Source organism: Falco biarmicus, chromosome 7 (assembly GCF_023638135.1).
Source record: "Falco biarmicus isolate bFalBia1 chromosome 7, bFalBia1.pri, whole genome shotgun sequence".
Lineage (NCBI taxonomy): Eukaryota > Metazoa > Chordata > Aves > Falconiformes > Falconidae > Falco > Falco biarmicus.
In genome coordinates this window covers 60,753,264-60,767,182 of record NC_079294.1, presented here as the reverse complement: position 1 = coordinate 60,767,182, position 13,919 = coordinate 60,753,264, and the positions used below count along the sequence as shown (strand labels likewise).

General features: G+C 43.9%; 1 protein-coding gene across 3 annotated transcripts in view; it reads left to right on the top strand.

Moving 5' to 3' along the window:
* The window catches only part of CEMIP (cell migration inducing hyaluronidase 1), a 114,079-nt gene that overhangs the window by 82,407 nt on the left and 17,753 nt on the right, over nt 1-13,919 (top strand). For all 3 annotated transcript variants that reach the window (XM_056345721.1, XM_056345720.1, XM_056345719.1), the window contains exons 14-18: nt 5,504-5,709; nt 9,001-9,070; nt 9,905-10,033; nt 10,733-10,818; nt 13,612-13,743. In XM_056345721.1, coding sequence (XP_056201696.1) covers nt 5,504-5,709; nt 9,001-9,070; nt 9,905-10,033; nt 10,733-10,818; nt 13,612-13,743 — 623 coding nt within the window. The remainder of the gene's footprint in view (nt 1-5,503; nt 5,710-9,000; nt 9,071-9,904; nt 10,034-10,732; nt 10,819-13,611; nt 13,744-13,919) is intronic.

The window sequence follows — 13,919 nt, the reverse complement described above, 5'->3', positions numbered from 1 at the left end:
TATTGCAGGACGATGTGTTTTATTGTTAGAGCTAGCGTCTGGCTTTTCCTGACGTGGATATATATTCCAGGTGTATTTCAACCCACGTTAAAACGGAGGAGGCCAGTGTGGCACTGCAGGCTGTGCTGACTCAGAGCGGGCAGAGCTTCTGTCTGTGTGCAGCAACGTCTGCGGGCCAGCCCATCTCTAATGAGTAGTTGGGTCTATATAGACGGAGAGCTTGCTATTTAAAGAGGATAATCAGAAGGTTTAAGCGTGCTTCATCTTTCCTGTAATGTAATAAAAGTTTGTGATTGCAGTGCCATTCACAACGTTAAGCACTCACAGAACTCTCATTTGTTGGAGTTGCCCTCTGAAAGAAGAAATCTTTTAGGGTAATTCTATAGAATGACCTGTGCTTGCCAGACAAGTTACAAGACACCAGAGATGGTAAGAACACATTCAGATTCTCCCCAGATGTAGGGGTGCCACCTTCTTCTTTGGGGTAAGGATGCAGAGGGAAAACAATGCTACCTTACTGAGCATCCTGGAGACTGGCACACAGCACCAAAAGGCTTTCCTCACTCTTATCCCACCTTTGATAGCTTCTTCTTACTCATATTCAGGAAATGGGCAGAAACCTATCCCAAAAGCAGAGCTGCTAAAGGTGTGAAATAAACGTAAGGTTTGACCAAACTTTTCCCCAAGCATCAGCTCACATATGAAGTCTTAAAATGACAAGATTTCTGTAGGCAAAGGACTCATACCCGTTCAGTGAGACAGCAGCATATTCCAAAAGGAAAGATGTGTTTCAGAGCCCTGAAGAGGAGCATTTGTACCGTCAAGAGCCCTGCTACCATGTATAACAGAGTTTTAAGAGAAGACATATCATTGGCAGTTGTAACCCGGATGGTCACTGCACGTTAGGAGTTCATATCCATACCACTGTTGTAAAGTTACTGTACCATCTCATTGTAGGAGCCTGTAAGGATTTCTTTTCCTGTATATTTCTATTTTCTATTTCTGTATTTCTACATTTCTTTACTTTTTCCCCTCTATATTTCTATTTTCCTAATTCTATTTTGGGGAATAGCAATTGTTTTCAGCACTTAGCTAAGACATGATTTTTGCCCTTTACTTGCTGATGAATGCTTCCTCCTTCACTGACTTTAGCCCATGGAGGCCTTGGTCTTACAGTATTCCTTTGGGCAAAGACTGCAGGCTACAACCCCCAAAACTGGCAGCCTTGGAAGGGAAGGTCACAGGCATAATTAAAATGCACAGAAGTTGAAGAGAGGGCATTGAAATTGCAGCTCTAGAAGCAGAGCGGCTTTTATCTGCTATTTATGAATCTGAGGTTTGGGGGTTGACCTCTATGCATCTAAGTTTATAACATGATCCTAAAAACCTACCAAGTGAACGCAGCTTCTGAAGGAAAAAGATGTTCTGCTATCTAGATTATTTAAGGCATTCAGGGCCATATGGCATCTTCCCAGTTCGAAGCTGCCCATCGCAGCTGTGGTTGGTGTGGGGAGTGGGAGGGCAGCGCTGAGGATTCATTTGCCCACACCACTGTGGGCTGGGACCAGTGGTGCCACAAACACATCCTCCGGCTGCACAGGGGCTGCCCAGCTGTGGGTGAGCTGCAGAGCAGCTAAAGCTCTGCTTCTGGATCTAACGTGAGATCTTCATTCCCTATTGATTAATACTTGCCAAACCACATACCCAGAGCCTGGCATTTTTCTTACCAGTCAGACAGATGGGTTCATATAGAGCGTTTGGAAACAGTTCTGGCTTTTGTGCTTTCCCCAAATGGTAACTGTGTTGTGGGGAATCCATGGCACAGGGATGCATGTGCTCAGGCTTTTCCAGCCAAGACAGTATGATGTAGCTGATGAAAGCAGTTTGAGTCTCTTGCTGTTACTCAACAGCCGCAATTCCCTAAATGACCGGGCATTGCCTCCATCATAAGGCACCGGAGAGAAATCTTAGAAATTAAGATGTATAATCTGAAACGTTAGTCACGAATTTAATCCCTGTTGATTATAGCTTATCAAAATGTGTGAATACTACACTCTAGTCATAACACTTTTACCTTTGTTTTATTTTAACTGTATAATTGTTGCTGACAGCTGAAAAGAAAGTCCCAGTGAAACAACGCAATCTGACCAAGTTTGTTCAGTTGCATCACAGACAACGTGCTCTGCAGGTTGCATCACTTAAATGTTGTGTCACTGCTCTGTGATAGACATCTGCAACCAGCAGGTCCATGCCTTGATTCTCAGGTGATCTCACCACAATCTCCTCATCTGCTTTCTGACTCTTCATTTCCTTCCTCTCCTCTTACTTCTGCCCCAGATATATTCACAGACACCCACATGGTTTCCAGTGATTGCAATAGTTACTCTATACGTTTCCTAGTTTCCTATTATCTTCTTGCTTGGGCAACACTACTTGTTTCCACATGCATGAACACCATTTGTGCACGCAGAGGTGAGCTCCGTCTTCCTCCATTCATTCCCTCTGAGATCAGGTAGATCCACAGCATACTTTGCTGAGGGAGAATTTGCCTTGGTGATGTGTTACAAACCACACTTCGGAAAGTCATACAAAAAATCTAGTGGAGCTATTAAACCTCAGCATAGCACAGCAGTTAGTGATGTCCTTAACGTTAAGCCACTGATTTCAGAGGGACTTCTTGCATGCCTGTGGTTGAGTACGTGGGCAAATGCTTTAACAGGTGGGAGAGGGATATCAGTTATTTTTAACTGTCATTAAAGCAGGCTGGTAATTTCCATACAGGCTTCCTTGCTTGCTTTGCTATCACTTTTCTCATGTCACTTCATCTCACTTCAGAGATACTCATACTGAAAACACTAGGAGGAAAGAATGTCCAGTCATTCCTGAAGACAGAAGTGTTTTTTCTGTGGGTCTGTCAGTGTGCTGGAAGTCACTATCGCAGCCTTAGCTCATTTCCATTGATGAGCTGTTCTGCGCTTGTCTGCAAATTCATATTCACTGCAAGGCACAGAGGGTCCTTCTGGAAACAAATACGTAGAAATTCTTTTCTCACCATAATTATTGTTTGAAAATGCAATAATTACCCAATATTTGCTTTAATATATTGGCCATAAAACCACCTAGTTACGCCACTGCAGTCCCAGGGATGCAACTTTGCTCCAATTCCCACACTCTCCACTGGATCCCAGTGTGCAAGCTAAAATAGAAGCAGCCATTGGGGAGGGAAATTAAATGGAGGTCAATAAACAGTCTGGCAGAATCCAGGGGAGAGCTCTGCTTCATGGAGTAAGAGGCTGTGCTATCTAACTGCTTCAGCGGTTATCTGCTTTTACTAATACAGATACACTACATAGCGACTGCTTTACCATGAAGGCCGTAGATTAGTCATGGTTACAGTAAGATTATGAACTATTGAGAAGGTTTTTATCAAATAAAAAAATCAAACCCATTGGAAAAGTGATTTTGGAACAAGCATCTTGTTTGCTATCCAAGTATTTCAGTACTGGGCTTGTGCAGGAAACCAAGACAGAGCTGACCGAGAGGTGCGGTACAGGGAAAGTAATTAATCAGGCAAAGGGTGACAAATGCACTAGGGACCAGGTCCCTGGCTGGTAACTCCACGTTGTTCTGTGGGCTTTCAGGGATGAATTAGAACGATGGGCATTTGCTGGCTCTGAACCCCTCTGCCAGCGCGCACTGCTCTTTCTGCTTCACTCCTTTCTCACCGTGCTGGGAGATACATTCCCCTGCGATGTTACTCCCCGTGCACAGAGGCGGGCTTTGCCCCAGCTGAAGTCTGGTCACTACAGGGGTTGATGTCTCAGTCCTGGTGCAGTGCTGTGCGGGCTGGAAAGATGAATGGCCCTACCAAGTGGCTAGCATTTCTCTAGGGAAACTGTTTTGGTCATCTAAATGTCACAGCACCATTGCTCATGTGTATTCTAAGTATTACTGTTGGGTGAAAGAAAGTTAATGGGTTTCAGTGGCAGTTTCTGTGCAGTTCTGACATCTCTGTATTTAAAAGACTTCTTCCACATGTTGGAAAACTTCTGAGGATAGTTCACTCTCCTGAAATATATCGCATAAACATTTGCCCCCCTCTTCCAAGAGGAGACAGTTCAGTCTAATGACATATGTTTTACACCTAAATAAAGAAGCCTAAACCTTGCAAAAGCTATCATCTAATTAGATCAGGGAAGGTAGCAGTAAATTTCAGTAAAGGTAGCTCAAAGGAATGCACCCCTTTGCAGGTCATTTAGGCTCTGTTTAATTTACTGTGGTGACTTGTGTTCGGAGATTTGAGTATTTACACTGGAGCATGGATGATGCATAATAGATGTGTGTGCAGATGTAAGCTTGTAATAGGTTTGGCAAGCAAAGTGTTCTTATGTGAAAACATATTTGTAATCATTTCAACACTAGTCCTGGGATTTTATTTGAAATCGGTGCTCCTTGCTTTAAGAACGAGTCTCAGGCCTGTTTACAAAAGTAATTCAGGCACGGGAGTGTCCAGGTGTCTCAATAGCACCATAAAGAACAGGTCTTCTATCCAGTCTAATATTGTCTTTTGCCCCTTGGCAATTGCTGTTTCATCTGAAGCATTTGTAGGAACGCGCTGGTGTCAGGCTAACCTTTGCCAGGAAGGTTTCCTAAGTCCAAGGTGGTCGATGGGTGATGGCTGATGGGAAGCGCAAAGAAAGAGCCCAGGAAAGCCAGCTCTTCACCTGGCCAATGGAGATGAAATTAATTTTCCATATCCCAGACATATCCACCAACAACTGACTTGCTGGACCTGGTCTGTCTGGGGGCTGTGGTTCCCCAGCCAGTCCTAGCCTTAGGCTTTGAATTTACGTATCTGCTCATGAAATAGTTTCCTCAGATCTGTCAGTGGGGTGATGGGTAATGTTCTGTCCACCACAACCGTGTCCCAGTGTTAACAACAGTCAAACCAAAACCAGAACAGCACTGATTAACACCAGCTGATTTGTCCCAGGGTCAAGTAAAGCTTCTGTCAGCAACTTGGAAAAAAGATCAGGTCAAACCTAAAACAAGCCAGCCTGTCTGGAAAACAACTTGCCGCCTCTCTGATAGCCTGAAAAAATATTTTTTCAGCTCAGCTGCATTTTTCAGATGCATTTTATGTAGCTGCTCATGTAACTCCATGTGAAGATGAATGAGCCCAGATGTGAACATCTAACATCCTCCATTCATCCCCCACTCCGTGTTTTTTCCAGCCTCATGCTAAGACAGTCTTTGATTTCACAGGCCAACAAGAATGGAATGAGCTTTTCCTAGATGATGACAAATTCTAATTAAATTTAAGTGTTGGAGTTATTGCTTAGACTATGAGCTCTTAAGAGCAAAGAATGATCTTGCTTTTGGTTTTGCTTATACACCCCGAGTTCAAGAGGGTACTGAGGTTCCTATGCATCATTGTATACTTCTTATTATGCAGTGGCTGATGCATGACGCCTGAACACCGACCTTCATTTTGTACATGTAGGTGAAGGATGCTGTGGGTTACGATGCACTGGGACATTGCTTCTTTACGGAGGATGGACCAGAAGAGCGTAACACATTTGATCACTGCCTTGGACTGCTTGTTAAACCCAGCACTCTGCTCCCCTCAGACCGAGACAGCAGGATGTGCAAGCTGATCACAGAGGGTGCTTACCCGGGGTACATCCCGAAACCCAGGCAGGACTGTAGGTGAGTGGGAGCTTTCCTTTTCTTCTTTCTTTTCTTTGCAGGATTTAGCTGTAAAAGATAGCATTACATGTATATGATCATGTAGTCATCTGTAGAGGTCTGGGCTGCATGCCCCAAAGGTTGGGAAAGCAGTCTCCTTGGGATCTTTATACTTGTGCTTTTCAGATGCCTTCACACCTGCAATGTAATTTTCATTTTTAGCATAAAGCCTACCGACATAGCTCCTACCTCAGATGTTGAAAATCTCTCTTTCAAAGTACACAGTGATGCCTTGTGTCTTACGGAGTCTTGATACCAATGCCTCCACAAAAAGTTGCTGAGTTCAGAATGGGCTGTGTTCTGACATTCACGCTCATCTCAAATGGTAGCTGATTTTGAAAATACTCCCATTAATTCAAAAGTCATTATCTGTGAAGAATGGATACTGTTTAATGGTACGGCATTGGCCTTATGCATTCATTTGGCACAGTCTGCCCAAATTGGAGTAAAACCAAAATGATATAATAAATGTAGTTTAGTACAGAATTGGAACTTGACAATAAAAGATCAAAGACTGTATACACCCATTGGGTCTCTAGTAGCCTGTCTGTACATAAGCTCATTAAAACATTTCCATGAGAACTTCTCAAAACTTCTGTTTGCCACAAACACTGTATTAAACTTGAAAAATGCCAAATGCCTTTCACCCTTTTTTCAAGATCCTGTCCTCCAAGTGTCCTTGCAGATCTGCCAGCTGAGGTTTAGATGAGGATTATAGAAGCCTTTGTAAAAAGAAGAGATTTTACAAGTTCTTTTTGCAGTTTTGTTGCCTTATAGAAAAAAATCAGATGAAGTATAAAGAAACACAACCAGCTTGGCCACACAGTTAAACATTAGAATATTTTCTTAGAGGAATTAATGGGTTCTTCATTAGCAGTAGCTTTTAAACACAGGTTAGGGAAATGCAAGTCACAAATACCGTAGTTGTAGTTGACCCTGTCGTAAGGCAGGGTGTGGACTCACTGAGCTCCTGAAGGCCATTCTTGCCCTTCTTTCCATGATTTTCCAGCTGGTTTTCTGCCCCAAAATCAAGGTGCGCAACCTAGGAATATGTTTTTATTGCTAATTACTGCTGTTCAGGGAACTTACTCATTTTGATGCATAGCAGGTGGCTGATTAGCTTTCTTTTTCTCTCCCCATCCCCCCAACTCTTCTTGAGAGAGTACTAAACTCTTCAAGCAAAACCTGTGTTCTTAGCAGCTAGGCAAGCAGATCCCCAGCTGCAGTCCAGGGAGCATAGCAAGTGGTCTGGAGCAGATCTGTGGAACCACATCATTTACAGAATGTTTTCCATTAAAAGCTGGATGTCAACTTTGCATTTAAGAGTTTAAAACTGATGGTGGATCATCTTGAGGACAGGACCCCCGTGCAACAGAATGGGAGGTCTTCCACAGTGAAGGTTTGTCTTGAGAGCACAGGGCATAGGTGCTGTGTTGAAGCTGCTGGAAGACAGGAACACTTCTGCCCGTAGTCCAGATTTTTCTCCAGGAATTTATTCTGCTGTACTTGGAGGGGTGGGCAGAATCTACACTAAAAAAGAAAGATAAATTTCTGACCCACAAAAAGTCAATGGGAAAGTCTCTGAGCCAGACTTCCACCCTGAAAATGAGACAGACAGAGGCTGATTGATGCCTAACAGCTAAAATTCTTCAGGGGATTTCTTTTATTTGGAACTACTCTGAGGCTGTATCAGTATCACCCATTCTGTCCTCAGAACACACTAGGGTTTTGTCCAAAGAAACGTATTTTTAGCTTTTTAGTTTGGCAGGGGAAAGAGATGAATTCATGCAATGCTCTTTTTCACATCTGTGTTTGTTTATAAATTACACTTAATGTCTCCATTCATAAAATAAGAGTTAATAAGCCATTGTGCTCATTTTCCACTGATAATCCATTTAATAGTCAGAAGGACATATCCTGTGTCATTTTGAAGACTGTTATATGAAAAAGTGCTAGGAATGATAGGCGGAGGTCTGATGAAAAGGTCCTATGGTGCTTTGATCTACCATGTCTTTCTTTATAAAAGAATTTAAGGTCTGATCAGAAAAATAGCTTGGTTTGCACTGGGCTTATCCAGCCTACAAGTGCGTGAGTTTGCTGACACTACCCCTGGGGCAGCAGCCAAGGCGCCCAGCGCCAGGATGAGGGATGAGCACCGGCTGTGGCTCTGTCGGCTTGGAAGAGGCAGGCAGGCAGCTGCTGCCAGAAATTAAGACAATTGGATTGTGCCAAATGACACAGTAACCTGCCCAATCCATATGGCTCTGAGGAACGGGATTGGGATGAAAGACAGGTCACTGTGGAAATAGAACGCCCTTGCCCTTGCCCACACACTGGAGCACAGCCTATAAATACTCTCAAATTGTTTCTTTCTAGGCCAGTCCCATGCCCAAAATAGAAAAATTTTTCTATGTTTGCATAATAAAGGGGCACAAACAGAAATTCATCTTAGGCCAGCAAACCCGGTTGGCCTAAAGGCCCCCCGTGAAGTCCTTCACAGTGAGATTTAAACAGACATAAGTGTTCTATACGTTCACCCTTCAGGAGGGTGAATCTCACCCTCAGTTTTGGGGACCCAGTCTGCTGGTTGTGAGTGCTGTATTTTTTCCTCCCAGAGTTCATGTGCCTGTTGGTTAATGAACGCTGTATGTCACAGGGTGGACAGTGATGGATTGATCTTTTCTTCTTGATGAGAATCCTTCAATTAAGAGTCTTTTATGCACGTTAAACAAATGGAGTTCTTTTGTCCCAAAAGAAATGCATAGGAGGATGGGAGCGAATAAACTTTCTGAATCAATGCAGCTCTTGGAGAAGGCAGGTACCAGGGTACACTTGGAAAGTGCTTAAGAAGCATTTCATTGGGTGCCTTGACTAAATGAGTCTCTAATGAACCTGAGGGCTTATCTGGGGGCAAAGTTCTTTTCTGTGACTTGTGCAACAACATATTTACCTTATCATAAACCATGACTGACATCCTACAGCTTCATAGCAGGCTTGGAATTGCAGTCGAAATTCCTCGTTTAATACTTGGTGTTTTGAAAGATAAGGCCGTGCTGTCTGTCAGACTGCAGAGGACACGTGTGGTATGAGAAGAAAAACAACAAAAAAACCCCCACTGTTCCCTTTGCCCCCTAGGCAGGACCCCTTATCTGGGGAGGTATCAGCCCTGCCTGTACTGGGGGGAGTTGACTGGTGACTGGTGTGTGCTCAAACTGTCATTTTCATGTTATTCTTTGTTTTCCTGACCCGCAGTGCCGTATCCACCTTCTGGATAGCCAACCCACACAACAACCTTATAAACTGTGCAGCTGCAGGATCTGAAGTGAGTGCAGAAGTTTCTTATTTGGTAACAACTGCAGCTCTGCAAGGCTGAGGCTCTTGCTGGAATAAAACCTGCTTCTGTTACACAGGCGTTTTTGAAACTGCTCGATCGAGACATATATTAATGTGGCTAGTGCTGCCAATAAAAAATTATGCTTTTCCTTTTGCTCCACACTTCTTGTCACTTGCTGTTTCTAGAGCAGGATGGCTTTAACAAAAATTCCCAGCCTTTGCACAGCATGCAGCCTGAATAAATTAAATAAATGTGACTGCGGAGTCCCAGTGAAGTCCTTGGCAATGATTCTGTTGGTTGCAGTACAGTAATGGTGCTCTGAAATTTCAATCAGCACTAATGCTAATTCCACAGAAATTCTTGGTCACATCAGGAGCCTTTATTTTCCTACTAAGAGAAATAAACAAGCAAAGCAAGCCTTAAACAAAGAGATGTGGTCTTTCCAAAGTTTCCAAATCTTTGTACCTAGATTTGGGGTCCTAGATACAGTTTTAGGTAACTAAATAAGAATGATCTGATTTTTAAGATCTGAGGACATCACTGTATGTGTGTGTGTGATGGATTTCGAAAGCCTTGCTTATAGCTTCAATGTAGATGTCAAAACCTAGCTTAAAGCACATTGAAGATGCGGGAGTGTGAATATGAATGTATGTGTGTGTTAAGTTCTTTGCTGCATATAATTATGTAACTCAAAGCTGACGGCTATGATTTGTCCCAAAATATTCTGGCTTATGTCTTGTGGCTTTACTGATAAATCCTTGGGCTAAAGTGGATCAACAAAGAAGTTCAAGCAAAGTCTCAGGTGTCCATTCTCTTTCTTAGGAAACAGGCTTTTGGTTTGTTCTGCACCACGTGCCGACAGGGCCCTCAGCGGGCATGTATTCCCCTGGCTACTCGGAGCACATGCCGATGGGGAAATTCTCCAACAACCGCGCACATTCCAACTACCGGGTGAGTCTGCACGCAACGGGACTGCTGCCCTCAAAAAAACCATCATCTTCTCACTCCAGCCCTTTGGGTCTGCAAGCTATTACTGCCTGTGCTTTCTGTTTCACTGAGAGTCACTGCAACTTGTTTGTGTCTGCAGACAGAGCAGCCTGCGTGCTGGTGTGGGAGCTCCCAGTCAGCCAGCACCCGCTTCGCTTGGCTCCTGGGCATTCAGAGATGCTCTTCCCTCTGCTCAGCCTGCTCCTCTGCTCGCCTGAAATAGTGCCTCCGGGAGCATCTATTGGCAGCTTGTCTAATTATAGACTTCAACTGCCAGTGCTAGCAATTAAATGAACAGCTTCTAGAGGGATAAATACAGGCCGCTGTCTAATCGCCTTCTCTTATTTACCCTTAGCATGCCTTGGTGTGGGGCTGTGTGTTCCTGACTGCTTTAGACTGCAGCAGGGTGTTTATGTGTGTGTGGGGGGGGTTACATGCATTTACAAGAGAGGTGCAGTTTCTGGAAATTTGCAGCACTTTTGGGGGGTCTGTGTAAATCTGGACAGTCCTGCTAGCCCTCTGTTTCACGTGCTACTGACAGAAGCAGTTATTAGGATCGTGCGAGTGACTTTGGCCTAGAACAATTGAAGGCAGAGCCTGGATATGGAAAGAACTGTAGAATATATAAATACACTGTAATATTGCATTTCTCATTCCTTTTAGGCTGGAATGATCATTGATAATGGCGTTAAAACCACTCCAGCTTCTGCCAAGGACAAAAGACCTATCCTGACACTGATTTCTGGGAGGTAAAGTGTCTTGTGTGGTTTCGTTTGGAAAAGACTTCTCTGTAGCACTGAATGAAAGCTATGAAACTCACCAAGGAAGGTGACAAGAAGCATCGCTATATCTTTGGGGTGGTTCTTAATGCGGAAAGGTCTTTGCTTAGATTTACCGCTCTAACTTCATCTTCTCCATTCCCCAGCCTAAGGGACCCCCAGCACCCACATTCTTCTGGTTTTGTCCTTGCTCTTTAGCTCTGAGCTGGGCTGTCATGGATATTACATCTGCTTTGGGGTGTTGCACTGATTATATATATTTTTTAGATAAACAAGAAAATTAAATGTTGTCTGGTCAACAGCTCTGCTGGGCAGAACTTGCTGCAAAAGTTTCCCAGGAATAAGAAATCAAAGTATTTCCTAGGAATGCTCTTGATTTTCTTCAATCCTTCAGGACCTGCTTGCACAGGGAGTGTTTACGTGATGGAGCTCACACTTTGATTTCAAATTTCTGTCTAGTTCCAGATCTGACTGCAATAATAATTACAATGAAATACACAAAGCCACTCTTCATCCCTGCTGCTGCACACAGCCTCTGTGTGGCATAACAGAGTCATTGAGAAATACTGGAAACCTCTCTATAAAGCACATGGTATCGGCTGACCTACCATGGTCTGATAGCTTCTGAGAACCCCCTCTCTTTCCCCAAAGCGGACTCCATGTGGAGGCTCATGTAAGCAGAGTGCTTCTTGCAGGCAAAATGTAATAGCCTGAGGACCGCACTTGTACCCTTTTATCTCGGTAGAGATTGAGTCTGGCTCTTAACTTAGTTACCAACCCCAGGGAGAGAGAATGACTTGCATATTCTCAAGTTTCATAGTTTTCTCTCCTATTAGATGAATTGCCTGCTGTTGCACCCAACCTGCATTCCCCCATGACTGGGTTTCTTGACAGAAGAAACCACGCAGAGAAGAGAAATCTGCTGAAAACCTCTGTGCAGCAGGGGAGAATGACAATTTCTTTCTTTTCTCCTTTCCATCTGTGGGGCATGGCTTACCCAGATTGCTGTAGTCACATGCTGGGCAAGCACTGCAGGGGTGGGATTGGTCCTCCTCCACAGGGGAACCCAGCCAGCAGCTCAGATATCGGTTATCCTGGGATCCACACCACCCCAGTGCTCTGCCTAGCAGCTGATGTTAAAAGATGTTCAAAAGTGAATATTATTTACATTATTTTAATGCTCAATTAATTGAATGATTAATTGAATGATAAAAGTAACTTCTAAAAAATGAGTTATTAAGAGAAGCCTGCTCTGCAAGTACCTCCAAATTCTCTTGGGAGTCTGATACTGCTTTTCCATGTAGCTGAGCACATGCCTTGGGAAACTGCCTGCTGCCACAGGCGCAGGAAGGGATTACAAAAGGCAATTTGTCCCTTGCCATACAAGGGCAGGAATGACCCCTGGAAGCCAAGCAATTCATAATGCAGTCATGTTTATGCTCAGGGATTACCCACCAGCACAGGCTGTAGCTCAGATTATTTATACCTTTTTCTGCCTTTCATGTATCAAGACAGAAAGACTAAATAAATGCTTATGGTTGGACTGGCTGGGGCAAACTTTGGGGCAGGCTGGACAGTTGCAGAGTTGGAGAGATTATTCTGCATTCAGTTACAGCATTAAATGTCTGAGTCAAATTCTGTATCCTGTAGTGTTCCTCCGGTTATACATGGATGTGAATGAAACTGGAATCCATCTCCAAATATCCGTATTTAACAATGCCTGGGGAATTCACAAGGGCTGATACTAAATCTCTGTCTGAAAGCAAATTCACAGTGATGAAGCTGCCAAAGCAATATTCATTTACTGGAACCCTATCAGCCTGATGCTCAGTTTTAGATTGATATGATGGCTTATTAAGGAAAGCAAAGTGCTATTGAATAGCTGTTAGTGATCTGACAGCTTGGCCTCGCTACCCATTGGTGAGGCATGAATTTTAATCTCTGGACCATCCGTTGCTGGCACTGAGTTGGATACTCATCTGTCAGGTTTTCTAACCTGTGTAGCATAATGGAAGATGCTCCTTCAGTAGCAAAAGGGAAAGCTGTGCCTCAGGACCGGGTAAATGACAGCCAAGCTCAGCATCACCATAGCGAGCCAGGTCCTTGCTCGGGTTCTGTGACCGGAGTGGTGGCTGACAGGCAGCAGCTGAGGGCACACGTTGCTGCAGTTTCCACTTGTGTCTGCTTTTTTTTTCTGCATCAGGCCAATATTTCATCATACTTGGGAACTTCAGAGTTAATAAATCTTGTACGTGTGTCCTGGGTAATGTGTAGCGGGAATAGTGAAGGACATACACACAGTCCCTCTCCAAGATGTTTTAATTCCTTTCTCCAGCAAGGAAAATTTGGCATGATACTCAGTGCCGCAGCATAGCCAAAGCCAGGAGATAAGAATACTCAAAAGGGAAAACAAAAGGATATTTATCTAAATAACAGGAGTATGCTAAAGGATAACAGTAAAGGATTAAAAAATACCTCAGGCTTTTGGGAGCAATAACAAACTTTCCATGCTTTCAGCAATATATCAACAATACAATAACGGAAAGGTGAAAGGAAAATTGGAGCGGGTCTTTACAACTGCCTTGTCTGGGCTGTCCTTCCATTGGCAGCTGGGTCTGGCCATCGCTCCATGACAAGACACACTGGGTGGACTGTTGTCCCAAAGCTGTTCCTGAGTTAGCACAAACCAGATGCTGAGCAGAGCTGTGCGCCAAGCAAGGCTACCTTCCCTCGCCAACCTTTCTTCTCTCCTTCTGGTTACAGATACAGCCCACACAAAGATGCTGACCCTTTGAAGCCCAGGGAACCTGCAATAATTGAACGCTTTATTGCCTACAAGAATCAGGATCACGGGGCCTGGCTGCGGGGTGGAGATGTGTGGCTGGACAACTGCCAGTGAGTTTTGCCTTATTTCAACTCTCGGAGTTCAGTCTGGTGTTTATGGCGAGCATAGCTGTGGTTCAGACTATTTATATTGCTTTGCACCTTTTGTATGGCCAAGATTGAACTAAAGACGAAACGTTAAGTCAACACAGGCATTATTTAACACAAACAAAACCTGCTTTGTCTGA